A 17,909-nucleotide genomic window follows, 5' to 3' on the forward strand; every position below is an offset into this window, starting at 1 on the left:
AAAAGTCTTTCTTTAGCCTGTCCAAGCAAAGCAGCCAAAACAGCTGCAGGTGTACATGTACATGTAGTGAGTGCACTAGTGAACGTTGGTGAGTTACTTTGGGTGCGTTCGATTAGCTTACACGTGTAAGTCAAACTTACACGAGATGGAACGAGGCGGGGACTTGACCTTTTTCCAGAATGCCCACCCTGCCTAGGCCTGCTGGATATGCCACTGTTATTTTCCCTTCGCCATTTTCACTTTCACTTCATTTTGCCCGTAAAAATCTCCTACATCATAGCAACTTTTAATTTTACAATGATATAAACATCGAGGTTTGGTGTGATATGACAACACACATTGGCTAAAAAATTACTTGGGCATCTTCAGAAGTTTTTTTCGGGGGGGGGAGACGTCAATAACAAACTGCAGGGGGGGCCAATTTTCTCCTTTTTTTCTCAAGCAAATAATTATTCTATTTCATTTCTAATTTTCATATCTTTGGCTGTTTCCTCCCCATTTTTTTCAAGGTCCCCTCTTGAAGTTTATGCATAAGTGTAAATGAAAAGGCACCGTAATCCTTTCAACAGGCAATTTCTAAGCAAGGAGTTAGCCCCAGACTACTGGTCAGTCTACTGTGCTGGACGTCCCTCCGTAGTCGAGTGGCTACCATGGAGTCAAAGTGGGCTGTCCCATTTCCTAATATGGAAATTCATCCCCCAAAACAGATTTATTTTGTTGTCTTTGTGTTGGAAATCAAGGTTGGTGACCCATCTTCACTGCGTTCCACCCTGATTATACATCCCAGAACGACGGCATGCTAAATAGGATTTATGAAACTACCGAAAAATATTTGCCGCGGAGTGAAATTGAAATCTCGCCACTTAGAGCTAGACATTCAATGTTTCAACTCAGTCGCCGTGGAGAGAAAGTAATTCGGGAATTGTTTTTGCAAGTTGCCCTTATATATGCTTCCGTACTTAGGAAATAGAAAGACCACAATTTTTGTTGACAGACAAGAGTTACCAGGTTTAAAACAGAAATACTGTTTGTGTTAAAATGGAAAATAAAGAAACAGACAGATGGCTATCATGGAGTGGCGTCATATTCTATTTAATACTGTGATCATTAACTCTGTGACCAAGAAAGCAGTGGGGTCAGATGTACATGTACATGCAACAGACAATCAATCTCTGTTCTCACAAACAAAAGGTAACATATTGTAATCTTTATTATGACAGTAACACTACACAAAACTTTACATGTACAGGTTTTTAATAAAAACTGAAAAGCACATAGGTGATACTTTTGCATTTTGCTTTCCAAAATTGAACAAGCTTTCCAGGCTATTTAGACAAAAAATAATTCACTTCTCACATTGTAAGAAATGAAATATGTGGAATTTAATGTACCTGTTCTGTTCTCCAACATTTTTCAAGATAATACGGTGGTCAAATACTTTGACTCCTGCATAACCATTTGGACTTGATTCATCAGTGAGGGGCTTGTGTGAACTAACTGAAAAATGTACGTGTCTTTTTGAAAAGAGTAAGGATATTTAATGGCATACACACAGTGAAACAAAGAATAACACAAGAAACTACATCTAGGCATCGCAACACACAAAGATTTTGTTGAGAGGGGTACAGCGCTGTAGCCCTGTGTTAAAAACATGTACAATGGTACGGATTCAGATGTGCTTAAGTAGACCCCTTTCAAGCTACAGGATTTTGACAATATAGTAAATGTACAATGTTTACTCGTATCCTTTCCTATTTGTGTCTTCCCTTGCTCATTTTCCACGTCTTTTTCTCCAAGTGGGAGCCTTTTAAGCGTTTATCGATGAACTTCCAGGATAAGCAGCTACGAGAGACAAGACTATGTGCGACGAGACAACAGCTTGTTATAAACCTATTCTCAAGAGCAGGCTGAAGGTACGCAGGACACAACAAAACCAAGAAGTGCCCAAGAGGAAAACCAGCCAGGCTTGACTGCGATGTTTCTCACCTTTTCATTTCAGAATATAAATGTTTATCTCTTTGGAAAGGGGCTGAAGGCAGGGGGTTCCCCCCAAGCCGAGCAATGTAAGCAAACGTGATTCCTGGTTCTAAAACTGTATTCAAGACCTTGAGTAAACCATAGAGGCAGGACACAGGAGTTACAAACTCTGGCACTTCAAAGTGTTCCGTGATAGTCACCGCAGAGTCAGACGAATAAAAGAAAACATTCCAATGCCCGATTACTGCCTGCATCTTAGCCTAACAAGCGGGGCCGGTAATATCGTAGCAAAAGTTGTAGTGTTTTGCTTGCAATTAAATACAAATTATTGCTGTGACCAGGAAATACAGAGAAAAGTCCTTGAGTAAGAGAACTACTTTACCGTCGTGAAAAAAAAAGTTATTTTGATACACTGTTCCATTTTCTATGAACAGTTTTTAATTTAATTCCCCTCCCAAAAATACATCAGTTTTCAATTCGAAGACTAGGTACGAATTTGGCTAAAAGTAAAGACTGGCCAACATAATGTTGACCATTACAAGAAAGCTAAGTACATATGGAGTAAAATGCGCTATTTCATCAAACGGAGTGATCACGACATCTCGTAAAACACACTTTTGTACAAATGCCGTAACAAAAATGATTCAAACAAAACACAAAATCTTGTAAAAAACAGAGCTATTTATTCACAAAATAACCCCAGAAGAAAGAGCTCATTAAGGGCAATGACTGCACATATAGTTTTAAGCACTCAGCGTAATGGCAAGCAAATGCGCAAGCATTACACTGGATGTTGTTATGAGATCATACCAAACACCGACAAACCATAAAATATTCAATTTCCTACAACTCAGTATACGAAGTTTTAAGGATGCAGATGTGGCGGTGTTCAACGGCACAAAGGGGTTTTGTGGTTGTGAAACAGATGGCGCGTAGCAAGCGCTTGCTGCGCTCTGGCTATGGACATACCGAGCATGCCAGAAAGCGGTAGCAGGCCAGATGTTACAGCCAGGGCAGTTCAAACTCCTGTGTCCTTCCTCTATGAGTGGATGAGCAAAAATGAAAGCAGCAGGTTGCTGGTGTACATTTGACTTGGCAGTTGATTTGATTTTTGGGGTAAGATTTATGAGTGGCTGCATACACTGCTATGCAAGGGAAGTGTCAAATGCTTATCAAGCAATGTATAAGTTCTTCAGTAGTCATTTCAGCGTGCTGCTCTCCCACACATTCGCACAAGTATTATACACAAATCAAACATGACTAAAAAATTTTGATTTGTTTTAAAACGAAAGTCAGGCTTTGTTACTTTGCCATGTACATAAACTACAATCCTCCAACAAGAATTGAACAGCAAACATTTCTATGCAAATGGCTGGGCAGTGATCAAGCTTTCGAGCTCCAAATGTGGGCAAAATCCTCTTGACTTGATCGTTACACAGCCTGTTGGCACCCTTTTAAATAAACACAGCTCTAGAGAAGTTTTGAAACATTTGTGAAAAGACTTCACCCGTGGTTTTGCACAATTTCTTGCCTGTGACAGAAGAGAGCCCCGAATGAGCATACATGTATCTCGCTTTTCAATTCCGATCCTGACCACAGAGCTATATTAAATTACTAGAGTGTTGGCGTCTCTATTCCTTCCACAGAAAATCTATGACAGGGTCCTCAGTGCCGACATTTTGAAGTCAAGTGTACGCTTGTGGGATGAAATGAAATAATACCGAACCTTTTTAAAACTACGCATTATAAATGCAGTACATGAGTACATAGTATAGATATATGTGAGCATATTTTCTATCAGTAATATGCCGCTTTATAAAGCTGCAGCAAATTTCACCTGCAGAGCAGATGCAAGCGTGTTGGTATGGTTTACGTCGAGCACAACCAATTGCTCATTTACTGATTGAGCATTTAGGTTTTTGGCTTGTCAACTTTGTTGACACATTGTTTTAGAGTACGGCTGCAGATATGCAAATTGCTGTATAAAAGCCGTACAAAATTTCTCATATGATGCACGAGTTGCGGCAAAGGGGGACCCCCCATTGCGGCTTCTTTTGTGTTGGTGGAATCTTTGGAATTCCTTTCAGCTTTCTGAGTGGGGTGCAGTAGGCACAATAGCCATAGGGTATACGGCTTGTGCACCACATGGGGGGTGCCCCTTTACCGTATAATGTACTGGGAATCAAATTTCTAGCTTTCCATCAGCCAAGCAGGCTTCACGTTGCCGTGCCAGTTAGCGCTCTGGTTATTTATTATAGCTCTATTATCTTAGCACATACCACAAAACCAGATACGTGCATTTCTTGTCTTGTTTGGCCGAACAATTCCAGGACGTTAGATGTTAAAAAGAAAACAAGCGAAGTCAACTGCTGGTTCGAGTTACGACTTTTTTTTGGATATTTTGGAAGTCTCCAAGGCCTAAATATCAAACAATCTTCTCCAGTTCTTCGGCATCGTCCGTGCTCAATGAGAGGATCTTCCGACCTGCAATCAAACCACAGAGAAACAGGATGGTTTCAACTAACAGTCACAATGTATGCAGCGCAGACGAATGAGAGGACACAACTCCTGGTGAAACCATGAACGGATCCATGGCATCCAACAGGGACCATCACCCCCCCCCCAAAAAAAGTTTTGATTCTGGTAAATAAGGACAGAAAAGGTATTTTTGGTCTGTTTCATCTCCAAAAGTGTTGAAAAAGCCTATTCCCGCCACACTGCTCAGAATGACCATAAAAGTTCATATGAAAAAAATTGTATATATTTCTTTGGCCTGCAAAACAAGTTGGGTACCCCAACAGTGTGGTTCTGAATCCGCCCTTGGATGAAACGGTGTTGGCAAATGCTAAGGGGGCCATCCATGTTTTTTTCAATAGTTTTCACCTGTGTACAAACTAAATGCAGAGGGGGACGGGGTTGCCATAAACACTTCTCAAGAACAGTAACAACATTACCTAACATAAAAATCGTCACTTTTCCTCTTCAGTTTGTAGGCTCATGGGTAAGGAAGTGAAAATGATTGGGGAAAAAAATGGATGGTTCCTGGTTCTTTTGAAATGGCATAAAGTCTAAACTACACAGACAAGGACTGACAGAAAGTGATTTGTGGCACTATATTTTACACTCTGACACAATTCTGATTCCTGTTTGGGACTTTTCATAATAACAGGAATTGAACACAAGGGATGGTCCGTCTCAGCCCAGCATCTCTGATAAATTGCTCGGGTTTCAGCACCTTTACTGCCCCTACTGTACACCGCTTGTCCGTTCTAAGTGAACACGGTCCCACTGGAAACCACGGTGTCAACTGCACTCTGTTCATCGCACTGCGTCTGTGTAATTGGGTCCTGGCAGATGGGATGCAAGTCCTCAGACAGAGATTACGGTGGACGGTCGATAGTTACAAGGAACATTTTCAACTCACCAAAGTGTCGCTCAATTTGCTGGAGAATGTCCATACTCCTGGGCCTGTCCACAAAGTTGATGGCCAGACCGTTCTTGCCAAAGCGTCCTGTCCGGCCAATGCGGTGCAGGTATGTCTCGCAGTCCGCCTGACCACTGACGTCGACTGGCAGGTCAAAGTTCACCACTACAGTGACCTGCTCAATGTCAATGCCTACAGGAAATAATTTTGTCAATAATTTCCATGTCGGTGTATCTCAGAACAGTACATAATTCATTCATCTGGTACGTATAGTTGGATCTAACTCTCGAAAACTTTGTGAATGTGACAGTGTCTACTTTTGTATAATTACACAAAAGTAAATTGTCAAGCATCAAGCTCACATTTTAATTCTAGAACATTCTGCTTTCTAGAACTAAGTAACACAAACATTTTGGGTTCTAAAGTCTAGCCCCGTTTGGTTATAGAACCGACAGTCACAATAACATTTTGGGTTCTAGAATTGAACACTTTTCAGATTTCTGGGGACAATGTTTGAGAACCTTGCCAGTACTTAGGTTATGGAACCAAAAAACACATTAACACGCTTGGTTTATAGCCATACTAGCATTTTGGGTTCAAGAACTTAATACCATAAAGACCATACGGGTGCCACAACTGGAAACCTTATTGAAATGTGGGTTCTGGAACCAGGAACTAAACCAATGTGCACGGTTGCTGAACCAAAATGCCATTACTAACCTCGGGCCATGACGTTAGTTGTGATCAATATCTTTTCCTTGCCATCTTTAAAGCGCTTCAGGACAGCCAGTCGCTGCGAGACCTCCAACTCTCCGCTGAGCAGCCCCACGGCATGACCGTCTCGAGTCATTTTCTCTGCCAACCAGCTGGCTGTTCTCTTGGTCTGTTTGGGGTGTAGTGAGAACAAATCTGTCAGCTCATGGTAAAAAAGTTCGGACAATTAACCCTAACTCTATCTGCCTTGAGCAAAAGCACCCCCTTGTCGTTCAACAAGGGGTGCTCCATTTGTTGGTAGCAATGAGACCGTGACACGTACGTTTCCCAGTTGTTCATGAACCAGCAACATTCAGTTCCGAACAAAGGAGCCTCCGTTGCTTAGAAAACGGCATTCTCTCTTAATTCGTCTAGCTCGAGGCCCATAGGAACTTCCTAAAATCAGCCCACTGCATCACTGCACACTGGCCTATAATTAATAAATTATCAGTGTAAGTGATTGAAATATGTTGAGATATTTTCAGAAAAGGCTACATGACCTGACAGAGCCAGGGCCCAGAGTCATGAATATCCAACAACTGCTATTTGTCGGGTTGGAGTTGATGTAAAGGTGTATTACGAATTCAGGTTGGAGAGAGAAACAAATCCGGAGTAGTGCAAGATGGAGGGGACCTCGCAGAAAGAAAGAAGATTTCACAAGCCAGGCATTTTGTAACCATAAAAAAAAATCAGTTCAGAAACTATGGGAAGTCGGGCATATCTTCCCCCGTCCCATTGTGAATTATGAAGCCCTCAGGTCTGACCTGAAAATACCGGCACACTTTTCTATGGCCCACAATGCAAATCAGTACCAAGACTTCTTTGCCCCATTTGACATGAGTTATTAATTGGTAAAAAGAAGAAGACCATAAATGTATTAACCTTAACCCTCCTCAATCCTCCAAAATCCTTTGGGCGGTTTTGGAGGATTTGGGAGGATGAGGCAAAGGTGCATTAGACCGTGTGTTGTTTGCACAAATTCATTCCGATGTTTCTTTTGAATCAACCACACAGCTCAAGAATGCCATTTGCACTGCCTCAACACAACAACAGTAAATGCCGGAGGATTTTGAAGGATTGAGGCAGTAGGCACACCTCCAAAAAACATTTTCGAGACATTTTGGAGGATTGAGGATGGTTCCTAGTAAAAAGGCCTAGGGGGTTAGGGTTAATAGTGTAACATGCCAAGACATGATTTTCCACTGAAATGGAATTAAAGTGAAAGAAGTATTATGACCTTTGCAAACACACAGGATTTGGGATTAAAGTAGCGATGGAAGCTGCCTTTATTGCTCCTAAGTTGAACAGACAACTTGCTTTTACAGCTATCTATCCTTTAGAGATTAGAAATTAAGGAGTGGATGCAGTAATATGAAATCACTTGACTAAACCAACAGAGACAGGAAAGAGGTGGACGGCAAAAGCCTTTTAAAGATCAGGGGTGTGGTTTCAAAGCTGTGACCAAAAACATGTTCTGCTCTGGTCATTGGTTGGTTCTTTTTGTGTGATTCTGGTCATGCCTTTGTACTGTCATTGTTCCAACAAGAACCGAAAGGTCGGAGTTGGAGTTTAAAAATGGCAGAGAATAAGCCTACGGTTCATTCCTTGTTCCAAAACCAAAAATGACATTTGCCGACAACACTGTCTCCTATTGTGTCTTTGGCAAACTACCGTTTCTTATTTCAACCTTTTTATAGACCATCGTAACCATGTTGCTGGTTACTGCTTTGACTTCACAGACCTGCTTCTTGTTAGGGGTATCAAAAAGACATTCCCCCCCCCCAAAAAGCAGGATTTATCCCACTGACCTGGCAGAAGATCATGGCTTGACCGATGGTGACGGCTCCGTAGATGTTGGACAGGGCTTCATACTTGTCCTTCTCTGTAGGGCACAGCACGTAAAACTGCTTGATGTTGTCTAAGCTCTCTTCCTCCCGCCGGAGTCGGATGACGACTGGATCTGACACGATCTTATTGGCAAACTGCATGACCGAGTCCTCGTAGGTGGCTGAGAACAACATCATCTGGCAGGTGTTGGGAAGTTTCCTAATCAATGAAAAAACAGAGGAAGTTGCTACAGTGATGGCACTTTGGACTGGTTACTTTCTACTTCTGTTGCACCAATCTGCAGTATTTGGCAAAGGAAACAGACCAGTTCACAAGGGGTGCATATTTATGAGGCTCTGCAGTGCCTCGCTGACTTCATGAAATCTGAAGCCCCTTGTAGACTGTCAATGCCTAACGTACAATGATGTAACTAAATAATTTAGAAAGTCATTCCAGTTTTCGCAACGATAGGCATTACAAAAAAACAAGACCAGATTGCCATAAGCCTTAACACATTCAAATTAAGCTTACACACATTGAAACTGACATACAACATATCACAGCTCCACATAGAATCTGGTCTACATTGGCACAAATCTGATGATATTTGTTCAATCCCATTTCCCCAGGCTTCCAAAATTCCATCCTTGTGCAGGGCACCATTGGCCCATTCACAACACTCTCTTTCGGGGGGCATCACACCCTATTTCCAGTGGCTGTGGATAGGCTGTAGGTCCATTGGCCCATCCACAGTACTCTCTTTCAGGGGGCATCACGCCCCATTTTCCAGTGGCAGTGGAGAGGCTCCAGGTTCTTCAATCCCTCCAAAACCCTCTAAAACCCCCTGATGGATATTGGCTGACTGTGAGGGTTAATGTTGAGCCAAGTCCGATGCTGGACAAATATCTTTTTCTGTTCACTAGTCACTGGAAATTCAGTGATGTCATCTCATGTCCAAAAAGCTTGCTTGACCACGGCTTGAAATTGTGACCCACTCTGTGAAATGAGTTTAAGTCGCCAGAGCCAATTTATAAGTTTTCATTTGTTCTGGAAAGAGCAAATTGAGGTTTGTGTTGATATATCATTCAGTTTGGTATCCTAATAAAAGTGGATACTCCATGGTGAAAAATGCTGTGGGTTCCTATTGATTTAAACTGTGCAAAATTATTCTAAAGGACTTTTAAGCTCCAAAGTGGCTCTGGCAACTTTTTCACAGAGTGAGTTACAATTACATATGACTCTCTGGAAAGTGGCTGGAGCGTCTGTCATAGACTCCTCTGTAATTTCAAGCCGCAGCCAAGTATCTTGGACACGGCCCGACTCTTTACCTCTGGATACGTATTGACTGGTCTTGGTGTCCCTGCGTGGCGATCATGACGTCCGCCTCGTCAAGCACAAACACACTGATCTTGCTCATTTCGACGAAGCGGAACTTGATGCACCAGTCCAGCATAGTGCCCGGTGTGCCAATGACAATGTGGTGCTCGATCTTTGTCCCCTTGGGAACTGTGGGTTAGAGTTGAAGAGGTCGGAACAGACAGCTCTGATCAAAAACTTCATAAATTGGGCCAGTTAATATGCTCAGCAGATTTTTGACAACCGCATTTCCCAAACACATTGTCAATTTCTGAGAAGGTATAACCGAGACAGTTAGGACTTTGTGGGGAACTTTACGCATGTATTTGAAAAAAGGCTGAAAAATTTCTGACCAGAAGCAGGAAAACCCCTTATTGCAATAGAGCCTTGAGAATTGCTTATCACAGAAAGTATCTTTTGTGGGGGGGAGGGCCGGGGAAAGGAGAAGGCAGGCAGAAATTCTGGGGGTTCAAAGCCCATTCAATCTCTCCCTTCTTTGGTCTGCCAAACACCCCTAGGTAGTGTTAGCAAATGTAGGCCCGGACATGCTGTGCCTACAAGGCTTTCTGCTGGATGTTGCTCCAAAGATCTGGAAGCGAGAGGGTGGCGGTGGTGTGCCTTACGTTTGTTCCCTCTGACCGCGTAGATGATCTTCAGCTGCGTCATGTTCTTGCCCATCTGTTCCACCACGGCGCCGATCTGCATGGCAAGCTCCAGCGTGGGCGCCAGGCAGATTGCCTGCAGGGTCAAAGTTGAAATAAAAGGTCAACGGAGGGAATACCGCCCTTCATCCTAAAACGAGCCGGATGGGACGGATTAATCACACTGGATGTCTTTACAGGCATGCCACGTTTCGAAAAGATTAGTCACAAATGCTGAGACGTCGCGGTGAAATCTGCCCAACCCGTTTCCCCAGCTGAGGGATGAAATAAAACCTGGTCTAATAGTGGTGAGCTTCTCTTACTAGGTTCCAGCAAACAATCCTGCCACCGGCCAAAACTTCCTAAATACATCTGACAGACTATTTAGACAGTCCTTTGAAATCTGCCAATTTCTAGGAGTGTAATGACAAATTGAACTTTCCACATTGAATGGGCAGCATTGATCAATGAAAACTTTGTCCTTTAATCCCCCTTGCCGTGTATATGCGTAACACATGCCAAACATACCTGTGGCCAGTTGTTGCTTACGTTGACCCTACTAAGCATAGTAAGGACAAAGGCAGCTGTCTTTCCTGTGCCGCTCTGTGACTGGGCGATCATATTCTTTGGTCTGTTCAAGGCACAAACAAGGGTACTTTTGTAAGTTGGTGTTTATATCCACAGCATTGGGGTGTCCTTGGGATAAAGTGCCTTATCTGTTACACAATGCAACTATTGATTTTTTGGGGGGGATATATGCCAATATATGTCAATTTTTGTTAACTCATACTGTGTTCTGATGGATTGACCCTTGCAGTATAGACAAAGCTGACAAGACGCCATTCCAAGGGGCCATTTACAGTCACGCAGCCGTCTCAACCTGAGCGCGCTCACACTTCGGCGACTGACTACTGCTTATTGGTCAGCGAGGAATTTCACGAGCGTGCACCGCCTGCGTGCAAACAGGATGGCCCCGTAGCAATGGCTTTTAATTTTGGTTGTTGGATTTGTCTATTGTTGGTTGTTGGATTTGTCTATTGGATGGATGCAAAAACTACAGAGGGCGCCGACGACTCCACAGACTAATACAGCCACATACAGATTACCGTATACTTGGCAATGGCTCGCAGTAATGCATGAGTCCATGGGGAGTGGCTGAAGCCACTGGCTTATGGTTTCCGTGGGTGCACATATTATTTCCAGCCATAGCCTGGTAAATTGAACGGGGGATTTGTAATGACTGGTACTGAAGTGAGTGGAATGAGACAAAAAATCAATCAAGCCGAGTAAAGATGATCTTCATGAAGTCCAACCGTCAGATTTGGGGAAAGGCGCACTTCAAACAAGATAATGGGTGGGTGGTGGGTGAGTGTGTAAACCCCTTCAATTGTGGACCTATAACAATAGGGGACAATAGGGTCCATGGTTGCCGAAGAGTCCACGGTTGGAAAACGTGTACAAAACAGGTCTTCCGAAAAAGTTAAAGTATGAACAAAAGAGGAACAATAGGGAGTCCATGATTGAAGGCATTTACACACTTGTGTGAGTGGTTGGGTTTGAGAGGGTTGAGGAAGGTGAGTGAGTGAGCGAGCAAGTAAATGAGCGAGCAGCAGAGTGAGCTACTTACGGGTCTGCAAGGAGGAGAGGAAGTGCTGTTTCTTGGATCTTTGAGGGAGCATTGAAGCCCATCTCATAAACGCCTTTCAACAGGTCAGGCTTTCTGGAGAAAAAATGGACAGAGAGAAAAGAAATGAAAACCTGGGTGCATTGAAATGGTGAAATGCTAACATTTGGTTCCCTTAATATCTGAATTTTACTGATGCTAGGAAGGTTGGTAGCATTGTTAACTTTGAAATGAGTAACAATTTTAACAGAAAACATTAAAAAATGAATACATGATGCTGGATGACGTCTAGCTTTCACCTTGCGGCCAGTTTCTACTTCTGGTAAATGCAAAAGCGGGGGTCGAAATTAACTGTAGTCTGCTGGCCCAGGGCCACCAAAAATTCATCGGGCCACTGCATTCTCCCAAAACAATCCCCCGGTGGGACAGTGGTCATTTGAGGAACATTGCCGCATTTTCAAAACTTTCATCACATTTTACAACTCGTGTTTCAAATCACTGGCACAGGACTTTGAAGTTCACGGTATAATTCCACAGTCCGTGCGGCCGGGCTTGTGTGCCACACACACACACGTAGCGGCGCGACATGCTCGTACATGTACACGTGCGGCAGGCACCTACCCCGGTGTGTTGGCTGGCATCATTTTCTAGCAATACCAGTTTAACGTTATCTCCTACGGCCACCAATGAAACCTTTACAGGTCATATCGCATTGAGTCCGATCATCTAGTACAAGCAATACTAACCATGAATTAATTTTGTGAACACCAAAAATACACATAGACAACAAAATTGTGGGAATTAACTTGTAGAAATCTTCCTGCGACATCTGTTTCTGATGTGCAGCTGTAGAGTTGCGTGGTTGGTTGGTTGCCGCGTTATTATCATGGCTTCCTTGGCAGTGGCACAGTGAGCGGGAACCAGTGAAGCCTTGCTTCTATGCATCGAGCAATACTGCTTGCATGTTTCTGCCAGCACGATAGCGAAATGCGAAGGGAACTTGTGAAAATAACGGCAACTTTCTTTCCAAATGTGGCATATGTAAGCAGGCAAACAAAAAATACAGTTTTTTAGATGTGAAAAAATTGTTGAGAGGTGTTTTGTGAAGAGAGGAAAGACAGGATTTTTTTTTCAAATTTTAAAATGTGTTTTTCTAACTAACTTACCAATATAAAGAAGCAGAACTAGTTTTTGGGGACCTTAGAAAGTGTATTCAAATCCAGCCAGTCTGGCCAATCAGCTGTTTTGGTTAGAAGTTCAACTGATGCACATGGGCATGTGTGATGGGCCTGATCGATTTCATTACATGTACTCAACCTGGGCAATCAAATTTTCACAAGGGCCAGCGCAGGGCACTTCCCCACTGGCCCCGTGGGACACTTCCCCACTGGCCCTGTGGGGCACTTCCCCACTGGCCCTGCGGGCCACCAAGAGATTGAAGTTGATTTTGACCCCTGAAAAGGTAAATGCATTTGACATCCTATGACATTTGCTCCAGTTGGATGTGCACAACTTTTGCCAATTTGCAGCTATTTAATTAAACTCCATGTATTTAATCTGACTTCACAATTTAGCATTCTTGTTCCCTGTCATGTCGAGTATGAATCCATCTTGAGTAATGAAGACATTTGAAATGACTCTATAAATTAAAAGCAATCGTTTTACAATTCAGTCTTTTATGAAATACCACTTTTATTTGGATTCACACCAACTTGAAATAACAGTGATATCTGAAGTCATGGTGAACTTTCAAAACTCTCTTTAATCTAGAATCAAACAGTTATTTAAAATCACACTACACATTGGGGGCAGAAAGGCAGAGCAGATGGCTCATATTTTCAGGCAGTGCACAAGCACTGTGGACAGGAACTAATCTCTTCACTTTTTTCTGCTGTCGCTGGGGCTCGGGAAGATGAAATATGAAAAAAAAAAAACCCTTTTACTCACAGATGAAGCTCTTCGAAGGATTTGACGGAGTAGAGGGGGGAGGTTGGATCTTTCTGTTGGACCTCCAGCTGGGTCTGTGAGATGTCCTGGAGCCTGTTGTGGAGGGCTTTGTTCAGTAGTGAGGCATCTGCCGCTGCCTTGGCAGCTGGTCCAAAAAAAAGAGAAGAAGTCAAGAACTTCGGCTCCCATAAAAGTAAATCTGCATTCGAGTCTGTTGTCTGGAGCAAGAGCTAGGTCTTCACTCCGTCGGAAATATGTGGAGATGCACTGACAATAGACATAGCCACGGATCTGCATGCCCATTTTGGACACGGCAAAAGCTTGGAGTTTTCTAGATCTTCAAGTTTACGATCATTTTCCGATAAATAATAATCAGTTAGTTCTTCAATCAATTAGTCCTTCCCCTTTTCAATTAGGATTGGATATAACTGAATGGCTGATTTCTTTTTGGTGACACGCTATTTCTTTGTAGGCCTAAGAGCTAATCAACAATAACAAAGACGAGTCAGCTGATCAAAGCAAGCTCAGTGATCAAGTGGTACGATTTCTTCACTAGTAAGCAGGAGGTCATGGGTTTGAGTCCTCTCGAGTACGAGGTTGTGGAAAAAAATTGGACTAAAACTGTTGAAAGGACTCTTGTGAATCGGTTGGCAAGTAATTAATCAGTAAACTCCAAATGCAAAATGACATGACCTCGAAAGTTATTTCAAATATAACTACACATGACAATTCAGAAACAGCCCTTTGGGGTTTAGAACACACATCCAGGGGTGAGACTGACCAATGATAAAAAATAGCTGAAAACAGCTGAAAAAAGCTGGAAAAAGGCATAAAGAAGTTGAACTGTGAAAATCTCCTATACCTTAGTAGTACACGGCCAGTAAGGAAAAAAAGCTGAAATCCAAAACAGAAAAAGCTAAAATCGGCTAAAAAGCTGAGAAATCTTACCCCTGCACATCTTAGTAGAAATTTCAAGGTTCTCTCTCTACAACGCATGGTTGAATTTTAAAAACAAATGTGTAACTTTCTGCCATTTTGACAACACAGTCCCCGTCTTGATATCAGTTTTGCAATCTACAATATTTTCTGACAATTCAGTGGCCTTCCAGAAAGGCTCCCTTTTCTCGAGAACTTCAAGATTTTCTTTTTGACCAATAAGAACCCCAATTATTAATATCAATTCAACCACCTCTGTCAGCAATCTGGACTCGAGTTTCTGAGGAAGGCAATGATGTTTACATCCAGTGTGCATTTACTGTATTCCATACCTTCGTCTTCATCTTCTTCCTTCGCATTTGTATCACCTGCCGATAAAAGGTTGCACCTGTTCAATAAATTTTCATCCCCTGTATTTCATGCCTCATCCCTCCCCCCAAAAAACTACGGTCGAGGGCGATTTGAGGCAGATTGTAAAGGTAAAACAACACAGTCTGATTGAAAACTATTGCTTCGCTCTCATTCCTTCCGCTAACTTCCCCTCGTGTCTTGTAAGCCCTTTTTTTTAAATACTGCTTTTTGTAAATGGCCTGCTTGGAGTGAACGGCAGTTTGAAACGTGTGGTATGCAAGACACCAGGTATAAGAGTAAAGCATACGTAAGTCTTGCAACTTCACTTTTTTATTTTTTACATTTTACAAGTAAACCTCGGGGTTGGCTTGAATGTACATGTTATGGGAAATGCGCATAATTACCCAAGTGTAGTGCCCAATCAGCGCACTGTTCCCAAAAGTTTGACTAGTTACAGCGCCCTCAATTAAAACACTCAAAAGTCTCCGCTCTATGTGTTTGCGACAAAATTTGGCCTAGAGTGTGTCTGTGCCTGCCTGGCACCTGTGAGTGACCAGATGAGAGTCCTATTTCCCCAGGTTTCGGGAAATAGAACCTTGGGCACTCACAGTCCCTCAGGCTGCTCAGCCGTACACCAGCGACATCACTGCCACTCCGTATGTGTCTTCATATATAATTATTACTTGCAGACATGTCACTCAGACCAAACCTGTGTTCTGGTTTGATGCTTCTGTCTTGTCTCCTGAGGCATTCTGCTTCTCCGTAGCATTCAATCTGATGTTCTCCACCTACAAGACAGATTGGAAGCAACAAAAAAAGCTAGACAGTAGTGGGATGGTAACCCTGGATTACCCGGGACACCGTGCTACTTCAACGTCTGCTCCGACCGGAAGCATCCCCGCCTCCAGCAAATGAAGAAAACTATTGTTTTCAATGTGGTTTTTGTTCTTTTTCAAATCTTATGTTTTCTTTCCATAGAAGTCCTGTTTTGGGAAGAGTGCCATATCTGTACACATCACTTGACACCCAATGTACAAACTCTATCAGACTAGCGAGTGTAAAAAAAGTGTGTGTTTTCTAGGTAAATGTTTCAATGTTTACCCTGCTTTGTTTGGCTTTTTGGGACATGTCCTTGCATTCTGATGGCTGATGTATTACTACAGAGAAAACAGGATAAGTGATGTCAGTATGCAGATTTCTTCCCAACTTTGTTTTAATATCCTAGACTATTATTTTACAAGGGAAACTAGTCATTCGTTACAGAATAATATGGTTCATGTTTTCAGTGCTGTAGATTAAACAGAAGTTGATAACAACCAGTCTAATATGCCATAACGAGTTGCAATGGCATTTTTTAACAATATTTATTGCTTTGTACTGTTTTGTGAAACAAAATGGCTTATACAAGTTTAGGTTTCAGTTAAAAGATGACATTGTTATTTCTGTATAGGCACAGAAAATGTGCCAGACCAGTCTGCTGGTATTTCTGCGTAATTCCCCTTCAAAATGGCTTATACAAGTTTAGGTTTCAGTTAAAAGATGACATTGTTATTTCTGTATAGGCACAGAAAATGTGCCAGACCAGTCTGCTGGTATTTCTGCGTAATTCCCCATTTAAATGTGCATGCGTAAGACAGTACAGGACTGATGGAAGTTTATGTTATATCTAGATTGTGCCATGCCGTGCGCGGTGCAGTCAGTCTTGAGGCCTGGTCTGGTGAGTGAACAGCGCTGTGTGTCCGCTCCTCGTGTGTGTGTGTGCTACCACTGCGAGTCTGTGAGCAATTCAGGTACTGGTTCCGCAATCAATGCAATTAGTTACTTTAGTAACCGTAATGTATCCGCAGTGGTTGACTTTTATCTGTCGAGTGTACTGTACTTAGTATGGGTCAGACAGGACCATGGGTAGAACAATACTGTGTGGGCAGAGTTGTAGGTGGAGTTGTCGAGGGTTATCAAAAGGTCACCGTTTATGTGCGTAGGAAGGTGGTCAAAGATTGGACAGGGAGACTGTCGGCAGATGCCCCGGGTTACCCATTTTTTCGGTTTAGTTAGCACCAGCAATTCACTGATATCTTGGGTGCAGTCACCCGAGTGAGAAGTGCTTACACTTATCAGCTGAAGTAGAGTTAGGATAAAACTTTTTTCCGGACATGCCGGGACAAACGTTCTGTTGTGAAGTCTGCAAGTTTAACATCCTTAGTTATTTCGCTACTTAGGCCTGCTGGGAAAACTAATCAGACTTGACAGTAGGTGACAGGGGACTAAATACCCTCAGAATTGTGGTGTCCATCGTCCGCCCCAGTTCTAGGGGTAGCGAAGCCCTACCATAATTCAAAAGTGAACCAAAATGAAAATAGAGAACAAAGAATAAATGAAAGATTGTTCTTTGCTACACACACTGAACACAAGTTACGTTAACTGTGAAACTCTCACGCAGGCCTAGGCCTACCTTGTTGTTTTAGTCCAGGGTGCGAATCAGTAAAAGCATTAGGCCTATAAAAGCATGTCAAGTTAAGTTCCTGTTCAACGCTTTCTGCATGCTGCGCATGCATGCTGTTGACAGGCATGCATCTGTGCATGGCCATGATGACACTGTCACTTTCTGAAATGACTTTACATACGTGTACTGTTAAACGGAAGAACAACTGACAATACAATGGAAGACGAACTTACTTTACTAGCTAACTCTCCTTTCTCCTGTTCTTCTATAGCTTTGTCCCAGTTGAGCCCTGACATCATGAAGTACGCTAAATTTTTTGACGGATTTTCCAGTCACAGATAAAACAGATTCTGGTCGCAAACGCACTCCTCAAGCAAGACGTAGACGTGAGATGAGAAATAGTTATTGCTACTAGCGCCCTCAATTATGTTCATCTATTCTAGAAGCGCGCCCTCTTTGAGGGAATTATTTTTTGCTAGTTCAGCCGCTACTTTCACATTGGATGACTCAAGTGGCATGGCACCGCAAAGACTTTGACAAATAGCTAGTATACTGTCTTGCTAAATAACATTTTATTAAACGTTGTAAAGTTTTTAGGAAGGAGCTCCACATCCGACCACCCTGAATTTT

General features: G+C 42.6%; 1 protein-coding gene across 1 annotated transcript; it reads right to left on the reverse strand.

Moving 5' to 3' along the window:
- Nucleotides 1–1,071: 1,071 nt before the first annotated feature.
- On the reverse strand, nt 1,072–17,678 carry LOC110986549 (ATP-dependent RNA helicase DDX19A-like). The gene is made up of 12 exons (XM_022248494.2): nt 17,513–17,678; nt 15,546–15,624; nt 14,818–14,853; nt 13,550–13,694; nt 11,606–11,698; nt 10,507–10,609; nt 9,961–10,075; nt 9,310–9,487; nt 7,963–8,200; nt 6,122–6,284; nt 5,402–5,593; nt 1,072–4,461 (listed from the first exon to the last, which is right to left on the reverse strand). Exons 1-12 carry the CDS (start codon nt 17,576–17,578, stop codon nt 4,403–4,405), a joined length of 1,467 nt encoding a protein of 488 aa, XP_022104186.1. The 5' UTR covers nt 17,579–17,678; the 3' UTR covers nt 1,072–4,402.
- Nucleotides 17,679–17,909: the final 231 nt, after the last annotated feature.

This window comes from Acanthaster planci, linkage group LG16 (assembly GCF_054643075.1).
Source record: "Acanthaster planci isolate LZ-2023a linkage group LG16, COTS_SCS, whole genome shotgun sequence".
NCBI classification, from domain to species: domain Eukaryota; kingdom Metazoa; phylum Echinodermata; class Asteroidea; order Valvatida; family Acanthasteridae; genus Acanthaster; species Acanthaster planci.

Bases quoted from the DNA above. Each gene is read 5' to 3' on its own strand.
- LOC110986549 (XM_022248494.2), bottom strand. From the start codon at position 17,578: ATGATGTCAGGGCTCAACTGGGACAAAGCTATAGAAGAACAGGAGAAA. The intron at 10,076-10,506 runs GTATGTTTGGCA...TTGACCCTGCAG, and splicing joins TAAGCAACAACTGGCCACAG to GCAATCTGCCTGGCGCCCAC. The intron at 4,462-5,401 runs GTGAGTTGAAAA...GTTTGATTGCAG, and splicing joins GCAAATTGAGCGACACTTTG to GTCGGAAGATCCTCTCATTG.